At 31.3% G+C, this 21111-nt stretch overlaps 2 protein-coding genes and 1 pseudogene across 2 annotated transcripts; 2 read left to right on the top strand and 1 right to left on the bottom strand.

The window, feature by feature from the left end:
• Positions 1 to 4143: 4143 nt before the first annotated feature.
• LOC133677664 (peroxidase 2-like) lies at positions 4144 to 5463 on the top strand. Its single transcript, XM_062099780.1, has 3 exons — positions 4144 to 4408; positions 4521 to 4715; positions 4832 to 5463. Exons 1-3 carry the CDS (start codon positions 4187 to 4189, stop codon positions 5378 to 5380), a joined length of 966 nt encoding a protein of 321 aa, XP_061955764.1. The 5' UTR covers positions 4144 to 4186; the 3' UTR covers positions 5381 to 5463.
• Positions 5464 to 7980: 2517 nt separating this feature from the next.
• On the top strand, positions 7981 to 11279 carry LOC133677497 (aspartate aminotransferase, mitochondrial-like; annotated as a pseudogene).
• Positions 11280 to 12814: 1535 nt separating this feature from the next.
• On the bottom strand, positions 12815 to 13772 carry LOC133676815 (uncharacterized). The gene has a single exon (XM_062098562.1). The coding sequence runs from the start codon at positions 13660 to 13662 to the stop codon at positions 13054 to 13056; it is 609 nt and encodes a 202-aa protein (XP_061954546.1). The 5' UTR covers positions 13663 to 13772; the 3' UTR covers positions 12815 to 13053.
• Positions 13773 to 21111: the final 7339 nt, after the last annotated feature.

Genomic DNA, 21111 nt, shown 5'->3' with positions numbered 1-21111 from the left:
GGCCTTTATGCCATGCGGTCACCTCCAGATAATTTTTTTTTTTTCTTCCTGGTCAGGGCAGACGAAGAAGATGAATAGTTTTCTTTGAAACGGCGCCATTTTACAACTGAAATGGCTATTTTCAGTTTGCCCCCCTGAAGTTCTTCAATTTAGCAATTGGGCCCTTATTCATGGAAAATCTATTTTCTTTTTTAATTTTGCCCCGGGATCAATTTCAATTGAACCCCTGTATTTCGGCGCCATTAACAAAACAGTCCTTTGTTTCCAATTTAATCAATTCAGTCCTTAATTGGCTCTTTAACTTTTAATTCTTTCAAAATTACCCCTGTAAAAATCAATTAACCCCTATGGTATCACCTTTTATTCACTGTGGTCCTTGGGCTTTAATTGCTTGCAATTACAACCCAAATCAGCCCCAAACTTTGATATTTATTCAATTAAACCCTTGATTGCATTGATTTTAAATCAAAGTTTGATTAATTTCATAAACTTATCAATTCTTTCAATTTTTTATCAAATTAACTCCTAAATTTAGAATTTTATCTTATTAGTTCTTAAATTTTCAATTTATGTTGTTTTGACTCAATTCTCAAATTATTTATCATTCATTTATTTATTATTTTTAAAAAAATTCAAAAATTATGTTATGATAAAGAGTACATGCGTAACTTTACTGTAAATAAAAAATAAAAAAACCTAAATAACCCTTCCTGAAACTCTTTATTTTATTTTTTTTGTACTCTTAAAGGTATTTTTATTATTTATTAAAATGGTGAGTAAATACCCCTAAACAAATAATAATAACCAATGTGCAATTTTTGTTAAGAACGACAAAATGTTAAAATATGAGGGGCTACTTCAGTTTTAATGTTTTTTTTATATTACTATTCGTGCCTTTGGAATTTTTGCACAACCTGGTGTTCTAACCATAATTGCATAAGTCCGCTCATCCCTAAAGTGCACCAGGGTTTGATTTATCATAGGTAATTCTGCCCGATGACCTTTCAGCAATGATAGGCTTGGAACGTTAGGCGAAGATCGCACCATATTAGCTCTAAGTTTATAGGTGTCAAGCCAGATTTGATTCAGCCTTGCAATGTTCTTTAAATTCCTTCTTTAATTCTCTGTAGGTCAGCCATGTTGGACATCATTCAGAATAGAATTTGAGAGCCATGAGTGGGTTATGTGGTCGTTACTTGTTGGTATTGGATAGGATTTTGAGAGAGATATGTCTTAGTTCTTATGATTATTGAAGGTTAAGAAGGTCAGGTGATTAAGAGTAGAAGTCTTTACTGGAGAAAGAAGAAGAAGAAGAAGAACTGGAATGTTATGTTATGGAAAAGTCTGATATTGTGAGGGGAAAGAGAGGGCAGATGTTGGGGCAGGGAGAGTTCTCACAGTTATATTATCAAACAGGTGGAGTGCAAAGCAATGTTACTTTGTAAATTAGGTCTCAAGGATGTGATTTTCTGTCACCACTCGAAGAAAAGCAGAGGCAGATAAGAATTCTTTACATATCATTCTATTCAACTCCACGTCATCGTTCATGTTCTTTTTTGTTGAAAACGTGTTGGGAATGGTTAGAAAAAGTTAACGTTGTTAACACAAACAAATTATTATTTAGGTGATTTTCGCTTCAGTTAAATTAATTAAGATATTATTTAATTGATATATTATTTAAATTTTAAGTTTGAAATTGAATAAAAATATTATTTAATTAATGTTATTAGTTTATTAAGTTTTAATTTATTGAGATTATATGCAGAGATATACTGAGTACTGAGAAGATAGAAATAGCCAGTTTAAAATTATAATAAATATTTTAAAATATTTTTAACTTAAAAATTCATCAAGATAATATTTTAAAAAAAATTATTTTTAATATTATAATTTTAAAACATTAAAATAATTTAATTTAAAAAAATAGAACAATCAGTTCAAACTCAAAGTGTCTATCAAGCATTAAAAGCCTTTTTTAGTATTACGAGACTGAGAAAGTTTCAAGAAAGTGTAAAACGTTAGCTTCTTGGAAGGGAGGAAGTATACAAAAAATGAGATGGGAAAGTTTTTGGGTTTTATGTATTTCCTTTTCTTATAATTTAAACCAATTTTTTTTTTCACTTTATAGACCACAAAGATATATTTAATGTTTTTATAATTATATTTTTAAATATTATTTTGATTTGTATTATAAGTTATAATTCATTATTATTTATAACATTTTAAATCATTATAATACTATTTTGGTTTATATTATAAGTTATAATTCATTAATTATATGTTATAATGGAGTTTAGGATATTTTCATATAGATCAATCAAATTGAATTAAAAATTCAATTGTACGAGACTCAAACTTTAGATCTCCAAATGAATATTTATTTTCTTTAGCATTTATATTTTTAACTTTCATTTCATAAATACATAAAAAAATAACATAAAATATGTCAAAGAACCTTCTCATTTAAAAGTTTAAGTTATTGGGTTATAATGATTTTTTAATATAATATTAAAATATTATTGATCAAATGGTCATGAGTTTAAATCTCATCACTTATTTTATTTGATAAAAAATAAATATAAAGTAATATAAACATGTACAAGTTTTAAGTTGAAAGAACTTTTATTTGAATGGATATATTAAAAAATACTATAAATCATATCTTAAAATTTCATCTAAAAATTTAATTGATAAAATAACTGTAAATTGACACTTGAAAAACACTCCCCCTAACGGAAATATGGATTATGCAATTTTTCAATTTGTTAGTCTCGTATTTTCACACAATCAACACAGTATGATGATTTGCGAACATGATTCATTTGCCAAGAGAAAGCTTGGAAAATCAAATCAATTAGAGCATAGATTAGGTGAGTCGTATAGGTAAAATCAACAGAATATCCTTTTCAATAAAGTAACTTTCAAAAATTTCCCTTAGGGGTACGTAGCAATATATATATATATATATATATATATATATATATATATATATATATAAACTATTTTTATTAGCAGATAGCTTGGCAACCTTCGTTAGTCAAGCATACAGGTTGAAGCATTTAAAATATCGTTAAATGATTAATGATTTTTTGCCTCGCCCGCCGGTCAAACATTGCGTATATCAGTCAATAATGACAAGAGTTTCTTACCTAATGCTATCCTTTTTATTGAAAAATGATGCATTATCTTGGACCTAATTGGTTTAAGAGAAGGTCTAATATCGCAACTTTAATACTTTAATTTTCGTTATGATAAACCCTCACACCATACATTTCTAAAGAGACTTGCTAACAACGCCATCATTTTTTTCCATGGAAAGTTCGGTTGATTTTGGGTTACATAAAGGTGATATCACTTTCTTATTATATATATACTAATCTAATAGAATGTAGTCGTTGGAATCTATGTTATTAAAAGAAATTACTAAATACATAATCATTAAACTATATTTATTTATATAATATAGGCTCGCATTAGATAATAATAATGTAAATTATATCTCGTAACTTTACATAATAAATTGAAGTTTTTTTATTGGAATTATCATTTGGCATAGTATAAAAGCTTTGATAGCTTAATTAAATATTTAGGTTGCGATATTTTTTGATAAGGTATTAAAGTTTTAATTACTAAACAATTACGAATTTGAATTCTATCATTTTTATTTTAATTAATAAAATTAAATATAATGTAGTGTAAGTTAAAAGAATTTTTACTAAAATAATATAAATTTTATATTAAAATTTTATATAACAGGTTGGCTTTTAATTTGATTAATAAATTTTTGTATATATTCAAGTCTAGCAAGAAATAAGGTGTGAGAAAATATGCATTGAAAATTTCATCACAATCGGAATAATATTTACGTCAAGAAATAAATAGGGGGAGTAGGTTTTTTTTTTTTGTTGAAAAAATAGTGGGGGGGTTAGTTAACACTAAAACAATGAATAAATCAAACAATTTTTTTAGCACAACATTTATCACTTGTATAGTCATGGCCATGACATTTGCAGTTTTGACAATTCTAAGCTTCTCGGAAGTCTCAAACTTGGCCGCCATGCATGACCTGAACAATAAACAACATGGCAGTACCATTTCCCTCCTCCTGTCTATAAATATCCATTTCAAATCAGCCAATGGGCATAGACAACACTAGTTAATTTCACCGCAGGATTGGAGAAAAAACATGGTTTCATTAGGCATCTTCAGTCTAATTTCTACCTTGTTCCTTGTGTTGGTTGCAGTTCCTACTACAGCTTCTTCTTCAAAACTGTCTCCAAATTATTACGACCATGTGTGTCCCCAAGCCTTACCAGCTATCAAACGAGTTGTGGAGGCGGCAGTTAACAAAGAAAGACGCATGGGTGCTTCTTTATTACGTCTCCACTTCCATGATTGTTTTGTCCATGTATTGCACTAACCGGTGTTCTAACTTATTCTTAATTATCACATAATTATTAGGTCTTAATTACAAGTTTTATATATAGTAATGGGTTTGGCTTTTGCTGTATATGATATAGGGTTGTGATGCGTCAATTCTTTTGGACTCAACATCCGCTTTTGATAGTGAAAAGAAAGCGGGTCCTAACAAAAACTCAACTAGAGGATTTGAAGTTATTGACCAAATCAAGTTGGAGGCGGACAAAGTCTGTGGACGTCCAGTGGTCTCTTGTGCAGACATTTTAGCTGTTGCAGCTCGTGATTCCGTGGTTGTGGTATGTAGTTTATTTATCATTTCTACTCTTGCATGTCCAATGTTGATAAATTGCATGTGTTTTTTTTTAAGTATAAGTAATCCTATAGTAACGTGCGTGTGTAAAAATATGTGCAGCTAGGAGGGCCGACATGGGCAGTGCAGCTAGGGAGGAGAGACTCGACCACAGCTCGCAAAACCACAGCAGACAAAGACATCCCCACACCGCTTATGAACCTTACTGACCTAATCAAAAACTTCAAAAAGCATGGTTTAGATGAGAGAGATCTTGTAGCTCTCTCTGGTGCCCACACTATAGGGTCTGCACAGTGTTTTACCTTCAGAGACAGAATCTACAATGAAGCTAACATTGACCCTGAATTTGCTCGAAAACGCAGATTAACCTGTCCACGCACTGGAGGTAACTCAAACCTTGCCGCTTTAGACCCAACACAAGCAAACTTTGATGTTAAATACTTCAACAAATTGTTGAAGAAAAGAGGGTTACTTCACTCTGATCAAGAACTCTTCAATGGAGGCTCCACTGATAGCTTGGTAGAGGCTTATAGCTCAGATGCCAAGGCTTTTTGGGCTGACTTCGCTAAGTCTATGATGAAGATGGGGAATATAAACCCACTGACTGGAAAGCAAGGACAAGTTCGTTTGAATTGTAGGAAGGTGAACTAAAATGTTCCTACTTTGGATTTCTAAATAGAAAAATAGTATTCGTCGTCTCGTGCTACACAGCGAGTTTGTTTTTTTTTTTTTTTTTTTTGAAAAAACAATGTTTAAATATCCCATGTGCGTTTTAAATAAATAAATAAAATTTAACAATACGAGTCATAGTCTATTTTTATTTTAATATCAAATGATAAAAATAAATAAAAATAATAATAATTAATTTTTAATCAATTAAATATAAAATGATGAAATTAAAAAAAACAAGTATAAATCAACACAAGTTAGCGTAATAGATATGTAACCTAGTAATAAATCAAATAAAACTACAAAATCATTTTTTTCTAAAATAACTAATGTCGAATAATGAAATCAGAAAAAAAAAGATGTCATCCCCGTTAACTTTTCAAACTAGTAACAAATGTCCTTAAATGAGAAGCATCATATATAAAAAAATCATGGAAACCCAATCCTCAACAAATCAAACGTTGAAGGATGAAATCAGAAAAAGAAATACAATCACACAAAAGTATCTAAAATAAGAAAAGACTAAAAATTTTAAAAAAATAGCAATTAAAAGAATGAGGATAAAAATCAAAATAAAAAATAAATTAGATGAAAACTATAATTGTTTTTAACAGATGGTGAAATTGAAAAGAGAAATAACTTTAATAAAAATATAAAAAAATCAAAAGAATAAAGATCAAATTAAAAATAAATAATATACCATAAATTTAGATTAAATGATGAAATTAAAAACCAATAAAATTTTTACAAAAGGACCAAAAAAAATAAAAATCAAAAGAATAAGGACCAAATTAGAAAAAATAACATATGACAAATTAGGATTGAATGATGAAATTAAAAACAAATAAAATTTTTATAAAAAGATCAAGAACAAAAATAAAAAAAATACTGAAATTCAAATATGAACAACAAATCAGATGACCAATCTATAATTTTCGAGGGATAAGAGAGAAAAAAAAAACTCATTGATGATAAATTATCTCACTACCACCGACACATGTCATACCAACAGGAAGAGGACACATCGACATATTTAACGACACGATAAAATAACATTTTTTCCACTAGGAAGCACTACATGAGCCACCTGAAATGCGTGAACACCTCCCCCTCCACGAACTTGGTCTCGGTGAACTTGGTAATAACAGAAAAACTAGAGTGAAAAGACCGAAAGATTCCTGAATGTACAATTTAAGTTTTTTTATTTAAAGGGTAAATTTGTTATTTTATTATATTTAAGAAAATAAAAAGATATAAAAACCCATGTGTCCTATTTTTAAAAATTTTATTTGAAGAGTGATTATGTCATTTTATTAATGTGCTTAAAAAAATTAGAAAATATATATACATCTTAGTTAATTTTTTAATGACTAATATGTTATATGAAAAGATAAAAATACTCTCAAAACTCAGGCATTTAATTTTTTGAGAATAGCAAAAAATTCATTATAGCATTGAATAGAAAAATATATTTATAGCCATAGTGAATTTTTCTTCCATGTTAGTTTAGTTGTTTTGTTATTTTTGTTTGATTATTTTTTGAGCAATGTGTGCTGTTATTTAATAAACAAGTCATGGTTTTACATCTTCTTTGAGAGAAATTAAACGTCTGTAATAGTGAATAATATGATCAATACATTTCAATTTTGTACTTTAATTAACTCTTTTTATCTACCAAAATACTTGGGAACTGTGTGCTTTTTTAATAATATCCAATTGACTTTTTTCATGTAGACTTTTCTTTGTGAAGAAGCAGGTGAAAGTGTGTGAATCATAATGGATTTGATTTTAATTCACTGCACAAGTTTTTTTCCTTCCTAAATCAATGTACATAGAGACCATCCAAGAAAAAATGGAGGGGTTAGAGAGAAGCTGGCCATAGACTAATCCCATGGTTGTCAGTGGAGGGGGAAAACATTAATCCGATTAATTAGTAATTAAAGGTTATGGGACTTCAAAAGGTCCAAGAGAAAGCTTTAAAAGCCTTTCAGCTTCTCTGTGCACCACTGTGGCACTCTCTCTTGGAAGAAGCAGAAGGAAAAGGGCTGAAAAGAAATTGTGAAGACAGACATATAGTTGGAGCTTGGAATGCTGATTTGTGATATAACAAAAAAATATATAAAGACAGGCATCGAAGTCAAGCACCTTCTGTTGCCCTGTGGGAAATATTAGGAGCAAACTAGTAGAAAGCCTTGGTGCTAGCTTTAGAACCAACTAGCATCAGTCCACAGGAAAACATTGGCTAGGTATGAAAACTAGATGATGAAGAAGAATGAAGAACTGTTTTATTAATTTCTCATGCTCACATAAGTGTTTACATCAAGTATATATATACAAACGTGTGCCTAGAAAATAGGAGTTACAAGTGATTGAGTCCAACTCAATTAGTTCATCTATACCAGCTGGAATTGGAGCAGATTGACTTCAACAGGGGATCAACATCTTCTTATCTATAGCAGATCAACTTCAGCTTATCTTCTCAACAAGGTAACTGAGAGACGAACGAAGGAAGAGGAATATGAAAGCCCACTTAAGCTCCACTCCATCTCCATGCATGGTGAATACAAGGACATTTTGTGTTTCTTGGGTTAGCTGAGATTGAAGATCACTTTATCATCATGTGGAGGTTTTTCTTGACAATAACATCAAGATGCATCTCAACATCAACAAGCAACAGAGCATTCAATGGTGGGATCATGTAGCCCTGCTCCAAAGATCCCATTACTAGTGTCACTGAGGCTTTTATTGCTGACACTAGTCCCACAAAGATCAATCTTGGAGTGGTATATCTTTCTATTTCCAATACTTATTGATGGTGTTTTCTATAGTCTTAATTTGGTGGGTTGTGAATAGTATCTTCTTGTTCCAATTTTTAGGGAGCTAGTAGGGATGATGAAGGGAAACCTGTCATCCTTCAATGTGTTAGAGAGGCTGGGGCCAAGATTACTGGTTGTGACTTCTAGTGAGTTTCATTTGCTTAATTTACTTATTTAGTGTAATTTCTTGGTATTCATCAGAATACTACCTATATGTTTGATGTGTTTGCTTACAATGATATCTTTTAGAAACCCCAGCTCTAATTAGCAAGAAGAAAGCTTGGCTTTTAACTTTATTTTCTTTTTGTCCAGAGCTTCTCTGTAATTTGGAAGTTCATAATTTGCTGTTTCTTTGTAACGTTGCTCTTGTTTCTAGCATGAACAGTTCATTTTAAGGTCACTACATATCTAACTTCAAAATGACAATTTCAACATTTTAATGCCCTTGATCATGGCTGTTCTGAAATGGGAATTATCTATAGTAATTATGGTGCCATCGAATTGATCTAATTTTGTATTTCAATCTGTTTGTACAAGTAACCTTTTAATTGTAAAAAGAAGAGACAAAATGTGGATTTGATTTATTCTTACTGCTCAAATATATTAGACAAAGTTTACAGAGAAATGGTTAGTCATGCTTCCCGTATATTACAAATAAATTCATTCAATTGCCAAAACCATTTGTTGAAAGCAAATTTTATCCTTCTTTGCAAAACTCCTCTCTGCTACCGAATCTTTTATGGTCTCAACTTTTTAGAGGTACTGGCAGGGAGTCGGTATCTTCTGCACTGAGTTCAAAACTAGTTGCGGGGAGTGTCAAATCGGTTAATGGAAAGAATTCGGATGTTATAAAAGAAGGGAGATTTGCTGGAGTTCAAGCTCTGTCAGGAACCGGTGATTGTAGTCTCTTTGCTGAGTTCCAGAAGCATTGCTGTCCTGAATCTCCAATGTACTTGCCTGATCCCACTTGGTCCAAGCAAGTTTGTTTGGTATCTTCAGTAATTTCTCAGGTTTTGTCCCTTAAAAGGCGACTCGCAATAAGAGAGGGTGTTCTTAGTGCCATATAAACAACCAAGATCCTCATCTCCTAACTGACGTGGAATAATGGCATCATCACATAGCTACCATAAAATATGGAGAGATGCCTTAGTTCCAGAGAGAACTTGTGTCACTGAGGCTTTTATTGCTGACACTAGTCCCCCAAAGATCAATCTTGGAGGGGTATATCTTTCTATTTCCAATACTTATTGATGGTGTTTTCTATAGTCTTATTAATAGCTACCATCCCGATTCAAAGGGTTTAAACTTTGCCGCTCTTTTGGATGATGTCAAGGTATAGCAGTCTACTAGAATTTGTGTCGCTAGAATAATTCTGTTTTTGGTAATTCAAAAGATGTGTCATGATTCTGAAACACTCTGTATCATTCAGTGACAAGGAGGCACATGAAACAATGAACAATAAGCAGGCTATCTCTGCGTGACTTCTTGTTTAATCATCAATTTACCTCTGACATTTGCCATTCCTAACAACTCTTTCCTTTCTAAATATGTATACTTGCTGGGAAGAATACTAAATATGCTGCATATTAATCTTTGCAAAATGTGGAGAGAGGAAAAGTATCAAATGTCATTAGTTTTTTCCGTTTATTGTGTCTTTAGAATGCCCCAGATTGTTCATTTTTCATACTCCGCTCTTGCGCTCACAACCCAACTGGGGTTCTCTACTGAGGAACAGTGGAGAGGAATTTCATATCACTTTAAGCTAATTATGCCAGAGCTGTGAGTCTCCGACATTTCTGCATATCCTGATTGTCAACTTGAGTCTCTCTTGCTTATTTTTTAGGTAAAAAAATCATTCCCCCTTCTTTGACATGGCTTATCAAGGTTTTGCAAGTGGGGATTTTGGCAGGGATGCCCAATCAATCCGGATTTTTGTTGAAGATGGGCACCTGGTAGGTTGTGTTCAATCCTTCGTGAAGAACCTGGGATTATATGGACACCGAGTTGGTTGTCTCAAGCATGTACATGTTCTGGATTATATTTCGTAGTTGTGTGCATATTTTTCATTTTGAAGGCTTGGAATAGTTGGTTTTATTCATGATTTATTAGAGCAGGTAGCTAATTGAGACGTTAGCTTTTGCACCTAGTTGAGATTATTATGGATTATGAATAGTGAGAAGCCTATAATAGCAAACAAAACCAGAGAATGTAATTGACAAAGTCCTAAGCCATCCCCGAGTTATCTTCACTGCCTTGAATGATAGTCTGATAGTTCAATCTGGTTGATGTTCAGATAACCTTACAGTCCTTGCCTCTAACCATCCTTGCTTCTCTTTAGGTTTGAGTCACGATATAGGCTACTTTTGCTTCTTTCAGCGTCCTCTGCAATGATGCAAAGCAAGCAGTTGCAATTGAAAGTCAACTGCAGCAGATTGGCAGGGCAATGTAAATATTTCTTCTGATCTTACCTGAAGAATAAGATCATGGCAAATCGCATTCAAAGTCTGCGGACTACTTTGCGGGAAAGCCTTGAGCAATTGGGTTCTTCACTCAACTGGGAACAAGTAACTAACCAGGTTGGTTGCTTTTCGTTGTAGCTCCATTCATATTCCTTCAAGTGGAGAGTACTTGAAATAAAGAAAAAGAACACCTAAACTTGAGCATTTAACTTTAAACATTCAGCTCACAAGTTACCAATTGCAGGTTGGGATGTTTTGCTTCTCTTGCTTAACCCCTGAACAGGTTAATCGGCTGGTAAGGGAATTTCACATATACATGACTTGAAATGGACGTATGAGGTAAATTTTTCTTTGAAAAATACATAAATCAAATTAATTGAATGAGTGTGAGCTGCTTTTTCATTTTCTTTGTATCAATTGCAGGAGGTATAGAAATAACATGAGCTGTCTGATATGACTGTCCTTGTACTGTGCAGCATGGCTGGCGTTACCACTGGTCATGTGAATTATTTAGCAAATGCAATTCATGAAGTAACCAAATTTGGTTGGGAAGCATTGATTCTCTTTGCTTACGCCCTGATTGATGCTCAATTTTTGTGTTATTAAAGACTAGTTAAGTGATGATAACCATCAAAGAGTAAAAATTTCAGTCTTTGAATCTGTCTTCTAATTGTTCTAATGACCTTGTGAATATCAGTCTACATTTTTTACACAGTATCTATCCATGTAATTGTTCAGGTCTCTCCCCGATATAAGCTTCTGAGTTCTAACAGAACTACTTTATTAGAACTTGTGATGATTTCTTGCTAGTTTTTCATCAATGAATTATCATACAAAGACTCTGAAAGTTGCTTTTAATTTATTAGAATCTCGCTTCTTGTCGATATTGCCGACATTCATTGAGAAACAACAGAAAAGGAATAATGGTTTGCTTCTGAAGCAACTAAAAGAGCCTAGCTACTGTAATTGGGTAAAGCATCAGAAAGTTTGAAGCATGGAAAATCTAGACCAAATGCCATAGAAAATATGGACCTGTGAAACACGCTCAAGATGCTAGCATGCTGAACTGCCGACAGGTTGGAAACAAGCAAAGCTTGAGCAATAAGTATTTGTTAGTTGTTGGATTTCCTTTTCGGAATCTTCTTTATGTGAGGTTCTTCGGGCTCACGTGGTCATCTTTGCTGGTCACGAGAAAGAACAAAAGGAGAACCTTAAGTACATCTTTCTTGTTCTTTTTGGTCTCTAGGTTCTTAACAGCACATATGCTTTGGACCCGTAATATTGGCTAATTGAACTTTTCTAGGAAAGAACTGTCCATGAGTCAAGGTTATGAAAGAAATTTCCCTAAACTTTGTATTCCATCTGATTTTGCTTTGTTTACGCTTATCTTCTTGGATTACATGAGCAAGATCTGATCATGTCTGAAGCAGTTGATCAATAATTCATAAACTAGACAAGATGAACAAGGATTACGCAGACATGCAACGATATTTGATTGAATAATTGCGTGGTAGGTGAAGCAACTCATTTATTGATCTTATTTAGAGATAGGCAGGAGCTCAATTTCATCATCTTACAGAACATGACAAGATTTCTATACGAGACAGAGAGACAACTCAGAGCCAAGAGATGCTCTGGTGAAATTAAATATCTTGGTAGGAAACTGCACCAATCTTTCCTCCTTGCATTAAATAATCACACATGCAGAGAAAGGGACAGACAGAAACCTCTAACAAAAATGTTTTTCAGCAATCAATTACGAATTGCTCCCCGCCTTACTATGTGAGAAGTATCTTCCAAAAAAATGCTAGTGTCCAACCAATTCTGTTCTTGTGGGGTAGAGATCCATGCTCACTAAGGCAATGTTTTGTCGTAGAAATTAATAAGCAATTAGAGATGCTAGATGACCAAGTAAGGCAGCTAATAATTTCATGCACAACATGTAAGTGTATTTTGGTTACTTGATAGAACTACAAGACAATGATAAAAGAATGACTCCGGTAATTCTTGCCCCTCAAAATGGAAATTAGATCAACAACAGTGCAGACAAGAGCATCGCATCTTCTTCTTTTCTCAAAACAGCCAGACTTTCAAGAACTTCATTTTCTTATAGTTTCACTAAATTTAGAAGAAGAAGAGGATGATGATGAAGTTCTAATAATTGAGATGCTGAATTAAGTAGATACATCACAATAGCAAAATAAACTAGCTATGTTTTTGACAACATTCAAGATACATCTCATTAGTTTTGGTTGTTCATGCCACACAACCATAGAAAAATTAAGACCAACAAAGATTAAAAACATATAGCATAAACATGTTGAGAATTTCTGGGCAGTACCTAGCTAGGCCAGATCAAACACTGTTGACTAACCATTGATTACCACACACCATAGCATCCTCGAAGCCCACCAGTACTAGTACTTCTCCCACTGATGCCAAAGCACAATTTTGAAGAAGGTGATGATCCCATATTGTGTGATTCTTCAAAATCATCAAAAACCCATGAATCAAATGATGATCCACGGCTAGAAAACCCGCTCCTCTCATGGTACTTTCTTGGAGTGCTCAAAGAACGAAGATTACTCGATGAAGTCAATGATGACCATGATGCAGAAGATGGGGATGTTGACAGATTGGTTGCTGAAGAGGACACATTGGTTTTCCTGAGATTGTTCCTTGGGAACAGGAAGCGTAAAAGATTGGATCTTGAGTGATTCTTGGTGGGTTTTTTATTAGAATTTGTATAGTAAGAGGGAGGTGGAGTTAGAGGAGGGAGTGTTTTTTCACAAAATGTGTACTTGGGGGTACCAGGCTGAGACTCCCACACAAACGGGACAGCAACAGATACTCCACCATAGTACACTCTAAAAGAAGGATTAGCCATGGAGTTCTCTTTGGACATAAGCCTGGAGAAAAACTTGTCATCTTGCTTCATTTGGAGGGCTTTTTGTGGATGGTCCACGTCTGGAGTAGCGCTCCTAAGCATCTTGGATTGATGGGAATATTGTTGGTTTTCAGAGACTAGACAAGATAGAAGGGTACAGAAATGAAAGAGAGGGAGGGAGCACCTAAGAATTTACAAGTACCTATGCACTCCATATATAGCATGCATGTTGGTTTTTTTTACTTAAAATATTTTAGTGAAGGTGCGTGGTGTCCCACACCAGAGCTTTAATGGCATAACAAAGCCCCCTGGATATCATAGCTACCCATTTTTTTACCATAATTCCCGGTGCTTGTTTTAACAGTGGCAGATTTGAAGGTCGGTATGCTCATGCACTTCTCAGCATAGAGATTCTCCCGACTGCGCAAGGCATGAAGGTTATTTTATCTACGTCGTAATGTCGAGGTTAAAAATGTGGTGTTTTTTCATTTTAACCATAATTTAAACACATAGAGCTTTTTTACCATAAAGATTAATTTCTCGTATTAATTTTCATACATCAAAATCAAGTTTCATCTATCCCATATGTTAACTAATAAAATATTTATGAAAAAATTGTTTTAAATGATGGGTTCAAACTCAAAATAACTACAAAAATATATTTACTTATAATAATTTAGATCAATGTCTCAAAAATACATCTAAATGCTATTTTTTAAAAAATTTCATCGATAAAAATATTTTCGAACAAGTTTTTTATATATATACTAAAACTAAGTCTCGTTTATTCAAATTTTAAGCAGCCCATCAATATCCAATTTACAATTATTATTTTTACCATCTTTATATAATATAAACCCTAGATGATACATTCATTTAAAAACTATAGGTTAGTCTATGCCCTACTTGTGGAAGTGGTAGGAACACAAATTAGACGTTAATTTGAGTGCCGTTTGGCCATGTTGAATCTAAAAAGCTATGGCTTCGAGGAGCAAGTCATGTGATCCAATGGCACTATAATATGATGGTATGATGGTCAAACTACTACTTGAAATGCTCCATAGGGTCATTTACAATCCAGTAGCGTGGACTGTAAATACTTTCACAATAAAAATAATATTTGCTTTCACGTACGGTACATAAATTAAAATATACGTTCTGGCCTGCCCCCTGCGCGCTCCCTTGAAGGGACATCTTTCATGAATGTGAGCCATAACCATTCATGGAGAGCTGCCGTGGACTCAGTACGCCGGCGGCCGTGGGATGATTTTTTTCTTTTTTTATTAAGAGTTTTTTAACGTTTAGTTTATATATTAATTGAAATTATGTTTTTTTTTCCCCAAAGAGGCATTCTTCTTCAAGTTATTGTAAAGATTAATTCCTTCACAGTAGAAAATTGAAAGTTATTGATAGAATATTTTGTTGATGACATGCATAAATTCCATCGAATGTGATGTCATCGATAGAGCTTGTGATGTTCATGTAGATGATCTCTCATTTATAGTGAAGATTCCATAAAAAAAAAATATTGAAAGAATTTTCTTCTCTTTATAAAAAAAATATATTCATATTCTGTCAAAGATTCTACCAAAAATACTTTTTCTTCGATGTAATGTTTTAGTTTCTTAATTAAGATATATTCTATCAAAGAAAAAAAAAATTGTCAAAATGTGAATAAAAAATTAAAAAATTTTGTTGAAGATATTAATTTCCGTAAAAAATATATCTCAAAATTTTGTTTTATTACTAATTTTTATCGCATTGAATAAATTAGAATAATATAGAACACACTTAATTATTTATTTTCACAATCACTTTTAATATGTAAAACAATCCACTAATACTATATTACTTCTTCCAATTTACTGTAATAGCCAGCCATATATACTCATTAATTATAAGCTGATCCCATTATACAAACTCTAGTATTATATTTCTTCCTATAAATATTCTTCCGTATAAACGATCTATGTGTGTGTTTTCTTAAAATAACCTTGCAGTAGTTAATTTCTATTCTGGGTCCTAACGGTAGTGATGAATCAAGTTTTTTTTGAAGCTTCGTGGAAAAGCCTAAAACTTTATCTAAAAAGGTTCGATAATAGGATAGTAACTCAGGTCTAATTAACAGATTCATAAATCCAATATATTTGGATTGAGCTCAAGTAAGTATGATTCTAATGAGTTATTAGATTTAATATAATTAGATTCAGTTACATGCTAAACTCAAATAAATATAAATTTGATAAATTGCTAAATCAATCTTCCTTCCTTGATCTTGGTTACATGTCAAGTTCAATTAGTCTAAGGATCATTATAGACTCATGTTAAGATTATAAGGGTTCGTTTATTCATTCTTAAAATTTTTAACATGAATTATTCATGTATTTAATAATCATTTCTTTATATTTATAGGTGTATAAAAAATCTCTCGATAACTTATCATTTTTTCATTTTATTAATGATGTGTAATTAATATTTTTTTTGTATTAATAATGTGTAAGAAATTTGTATTCCTCAATAATATCATCTGGAGAAAATAACTTTTAAACCCTTTTATTTCATAAAAACAAAAGGTTCGGGGATTATAAATACTCAATGAACTATCTAGATAAAAGATTCATATTTTTTTACTCTCCAAGCATCCATACCTTAATTTTTAAAGCATTTATCATATCAAAATAAAAACAAACACCTTTATTATTAGAATTTAAAGATTTTTCTTTCATTTATTATAATCTTCTATTTAAAAGTTATTAATTTCATTATTTGATGATCTTTAAACCTTACAAAAAAAAATATTTTATAGATATTAGGATTTTTACCACCAATCATATATTTTTTGGGCTATGAAAAAAAAATATTTATATAAACATGTAATTAATCACTATTCAACATCAAATAACATTATTCATGAGTATATTAAATTTTGAGAATTCATCTGATAGTGATTTCAATCTCACATTAGCTCCTCGCCAGCAGCCTAGTTATACACTTTATCAAAAAAAAAAAACCATGAAATTACTTCATTTGAACATATAATTAATTTCAATAGAGTTAGTTGTGATATCAAATACTTTATATTCGAACTAAATAATTAAATTACTTCACTTTTATCTTCAATATTATCCATAATTCGCATTCAAAGTTAATACTTTTCTAAGAATAAGTATTAAACCTATTTACCTCTAAATCCAACAAAATTTATATTCATAACAAATTCACTCGTAAACCTAAGATTATTCATTTATCAATAAATTCAAACACAATTAAGCTTAGAACTTCAAGTTCTTATTGAAAAAAAAATACTAAACACATTTCTTCTAAAATCCCAACTAAACCTAAATTCATAACAAGTTAATTCCTAACCCTAAAATTACTCATTCATCTTTCAATTTAAACACAATTAAACTTATAAATTCAAGTTATTATTGAAAACACATATTAAATATAATTCTTTCAAAATTTCAATTGAACCTAAATTCATAACAAAAAAAAATTATAAACTTAAAATTACTCATTTCAGATATAATTAAGCTTATAACTTCAAGTTATTATTAAAAAAAAACATACTAAACACAATTCCCTCAAATTCCCAAAAAAATCCGAACATTATAATTAAGCTTATAACTTTAAGTTATAATTGAAAAAATATTCTTCAATAATTTTGTTGGCAATGAACAGTTTTTTGACAATGAACAACCATACTGACTTAAGGAAACATATAAACTATGCTGGATTAGTATCTCAACAAAAATATATGTATAAAAGAGACATAAACGTGTGTTTGATTGAAGAGAAAGAGATAAATATAAAAAAATTTTGTATACACAACAATCAATAAATTGTAGTGAATTTTTATCATGAAATACATAAAAATATATGGAATTTATATCTTCATCTTTTATGTTCACCCAAACACTATCATTTGTCTCACACAAAATACATCAACTAATTAATGTGGGAAATGAAAGTGGTCCTTCAAAATTCCTTGAAGATTGAAGGCTGTTATTGCAGCGGGCCTAGCAAGGGTGACCCTTCGATAAAGTGCGTGTTAGATTTGGAAGCTTGATTGAGCTAGATCATGACGTTAATAATTAGGCCAATCCTGGCAGCCATGATCATCTCTTGACCTCACTAGCTAGCAACTTAAAATATGTGGTATTTTTATCATGAAATATATAAAAATATGAGGAAAGCACTCCTCTTCTTTGTTCTTCTCTTTTTTCTATTGGAAGTTTTCTTGGATTTTGAGCTATATAACATCCATAGTCTTCTCCGACTTATAAATACTAACAGAATAAATTAGAGTCAGAATAAATTAGAGTGACTAAAACTTGAACCTACTTCACTTAAAAAAAAATTGCAGGAAACACAACCACTGTTTTGCGCTTATTGTATGTTGCTTTTACATCATCAAACCAGGAACAGCAGTTGGCCAAAGCTTAATCCGTTTAGCCACAGACGCTTGTAACCCAAGTCAATAGAGGAACTGAGACGTTGTGCTTCACATATCACGAAGTCTATGACAAGGACATTAGGTTTTCTCTGCTTGGAGACAAGCGGCCAGAAAGCATGAAAAGTGGCTTTTTGTTAGGGTTGAGTGATTAGCTGCAGGATGTCATGCATGATGCCACATCTTTGCAGCCCATTTTCAGGCCTTAATTAACATCATTCAACAAGCATAATACCACGATTAATTGTTTACGTATGTTGATAGGATTGTCAAAGCCTTTCAATCCCACAGTCCTTATCGTATTAAGACTTTAATTTACATCTTTGAAATCTTCAAGTCGATCTTAATTTGAAATTAATATATTGCTGGTGCTAGATTAGTCGTGGGACATGCATATACTTGATGTACGAATCAATATATCTATATATATTCCTCCCTCGGTTGCAGAAGATAAAAAACTAAATTTTATTTTTATAATTAGTGAAGAGATACTCTTCCATCACACAGATCATAAGATTTCTAATTTTATATGAGTTGAACGAAGATTTTAATTATTTTATTACTTAAAAAATAGATTATAATTTTCTTAGGTGAAGAATACCTGTATGGGACGAGGAGAGTAATTTTCTATTCTTTCTACTTGTTTTAATATTTAAGATCTCTGATGTCAAATTAATAATATAATAAAAGGTCTTTTGAAATGACCTCTTCAACAGCCATTAATGGTGGCATTTTCCATCAAACAGCATTCTGTGGACTTCAATTGTGACACTTGTTGGGTTTCATGCCTGAGGACTTGGTGAAGATGATTTCGTTATTGCCCATTTGCCGTACTTGTTGTTCTCATTGTTTTTCAAGGGAAAAAAAAATCGAAACCCTAAGTTCTTGTGAGTTTTGGGCCGAAGAGAGAAGAATAATATGGGTGGGCTTGGAGAATAGTGTTCTAAACCTACATCTACTATTTGGGCTCCATACACAATGGGTTCGCTAGGGCTTTCATGCCTGCATCGTCGTAATGTTTTTTTTTTTTTTTTATCTATCAATAAAATTATTGTTCTTCCATGAAGGGAAAAAACACACCTCTCAAACGGTAGGCTTGGAGGTTGCTTGCTTTTGCAAGAAAGTCACCTAGCGTTTGATTCAATTAGCATTATCGCACTCGGGTGTACTTTTCTAGTTCTATCAACATTGTGATATTTTAAGAAATAAAATTGGTAATTCTATTAAGTGAGTATAAAATATTATATCGATCAAATCATAATTTGAAATATAATTTAATAAAAAAATTAGATAATTAGATTTTTAATCAACTCAACTTATAGTTTATCAAGTTATTAATTTATCAAAATAATATCATTTTATTTTTTTTAATTTTCTATTTTAATCCAATCAAATTTTGGATTAAATTCTATTAAGCCAACTAATTGTAGATAGATAAATATTAAAACTCAATTTAATTAGGACCTGAGTTTGACAAATATAATTTAATAACAATGAGATGATACTAGATCATTGAATTTGAATGAAAAAAGAATTTTATTAAATATAAATGATCTAACCAACCACCAATGCCATCATTATGGTGACCCTCAATTCCTTTAAATGTTCATTAGGCTAATAAAGTGAATAACTTTACGTTACTAGGATGACCCTTCTTTTACTTTTCTAAGTTTCAACGGTCACCTCATAGTGTTTTGCTGGTGAAACGGAAAGCAAGGCTGAGCTTTATTACTAATAGATGTCATTATATATGTTGCCGCGTTTCCACGAGCTAATTTTTAAAAAAAAGTAAAAAAAAGTATAAATTTATTAAATCATGGATCAATCTAAAAAATTAAATATTATATAATTTAATTTTAAATAATAAAATCATGATTAAATTAAAGGACTGATATGATTTTTTGCATGACCAGCACACGATACGAGAAAGAAAGAGAAGGAAAAGAAAAAAAGAAAGAAAGAAAAGAAAAACAGTTTCGGGTCAAAATCATGCCGAACCACCATACACACGCCACTCAAAGAGAAAAAGAATGCTAGAATGAATCAAATAATACGGCGAAATTATGATTATAACTACTGGAACCAATTACACGCGCCACTATAATACAGTTGAGCGGCTAATGCTTGCGAGGCACGCATCAATAACTTTTTTTATTTTCTTTTCACAGAAGCTAAAATTCCCTTAGGATTAAACAATAATAACAATCAAATCATTGTGAAATTATAACCAAGCCCCTGAAACTAAGGCTAAAAAATTCGAATGGTAAGGGTAATGCAATAATTATATTGTTCTATCAAACCATGTCGCGTTTTAGAAAAGTAACATTTACTAAATGTCACTATTATAAAATGTGATAATTATCTTGTCATGCTTAAAAATAACGATATTTAGTAAAAATTATGATTCTGAATCGTGACATGATCTAACTATATTCTTTTACTGAATTTTTTTTGAATTTTGTAAATTCATCGGTTTATTTTTTACGGTGATAATTTTACAAAAAAATCTGAAAAAGAAAGGGAATTGTGAAAACCAAGTTCCTAGCTGCAATTATGTACTGCTTGAGTTAATCAAGGAAATGTCTAAATTAAATAGTTATTTAATATTGTAATAATAATTGTTTTTTAAAATATTTTTTATTTGAAAATATATTGAATTAATTTTTTTATTTTAAAAAATTTATTTTTTATATTAACATATTAAAAAATAATTAAAAATATAAAAAAATAATTTTTTTCAAAAACTCATTTAATATACAAAACACATATTATATTTGCATGTGAATGTGGTTTTATAATTAATGATGTTATGCAGAAAAGAAATCACACAAAATTCTTACGTGGTGGTTCCTGAATTGTTGTTTTTAGGACTTGTCTTTTATTGCTTCACAATTTACATATCAAATTTATATAAAAACTTTAATACATGTATTTATTTATGTTTTCAAAGGGTTACTTTGAGTGTCTACAAGAAATCTCGTTTAAGCTCAAGATGAACTTTTGTGGCATGCTTAATACTAATACTAGGGGTGAGTAAAAAAATCAAAAAATTAATTAAATCGAGAAAACTAGAAAAAATAATTGAAAAACTGAACCGT

This window comes from Populus nigra, chromosome 17, assembly GCF_951802175.1.
Source record: "Populus nigra chromosome 17, ddPopNigr1.1, whole genome shotgun sequence".
NCBI lineage: Eukaryota > Viridiplantae > Streptophyta > Magnoliopsida > Malpighiales > Salicaceae > Populus > Populus nigra.
Note: the sequence above shows the minus strand (reverse complement) of the source record. Positions and strands in the feature narration are given on the sequence as shown.

What these genes read in the sequence shown, in the direction of transcription:
- LOC133677664 (XM_062099780.1), top strand. Translation starts at nt 4,187, where the DNA reads ATGGTTTCATTAGGCATCTTCAGTCTAATTTCTACCTTGTTCCTTGTG. An exon ending in TCCATGATTGTTTTGTCCAT is followed by an intron (nt 4,409 to 4,520) that starts GTATTGCACTAA and finishes TATATGATATAG; the next exon opens with GGTTGTGATGCGTCAATTCT. An exon ending in CTCGTGATTCCGTGGTTGTG is followed by an intron (nt 4,716 to 4,831) that starts GTATGTAGTTTA and finishes AAATATGTGCAG; the next exon opens with CTAGGAGGGCCGACATGGGC.
- LOC133676815 (XM_062098562.1), bottom strand. Translation starts at nt 13,662, where the DNA reads ATGCTTAGGAGCGCTACTCCAGACGTGGACCATCCACAAAAAGCCCTC.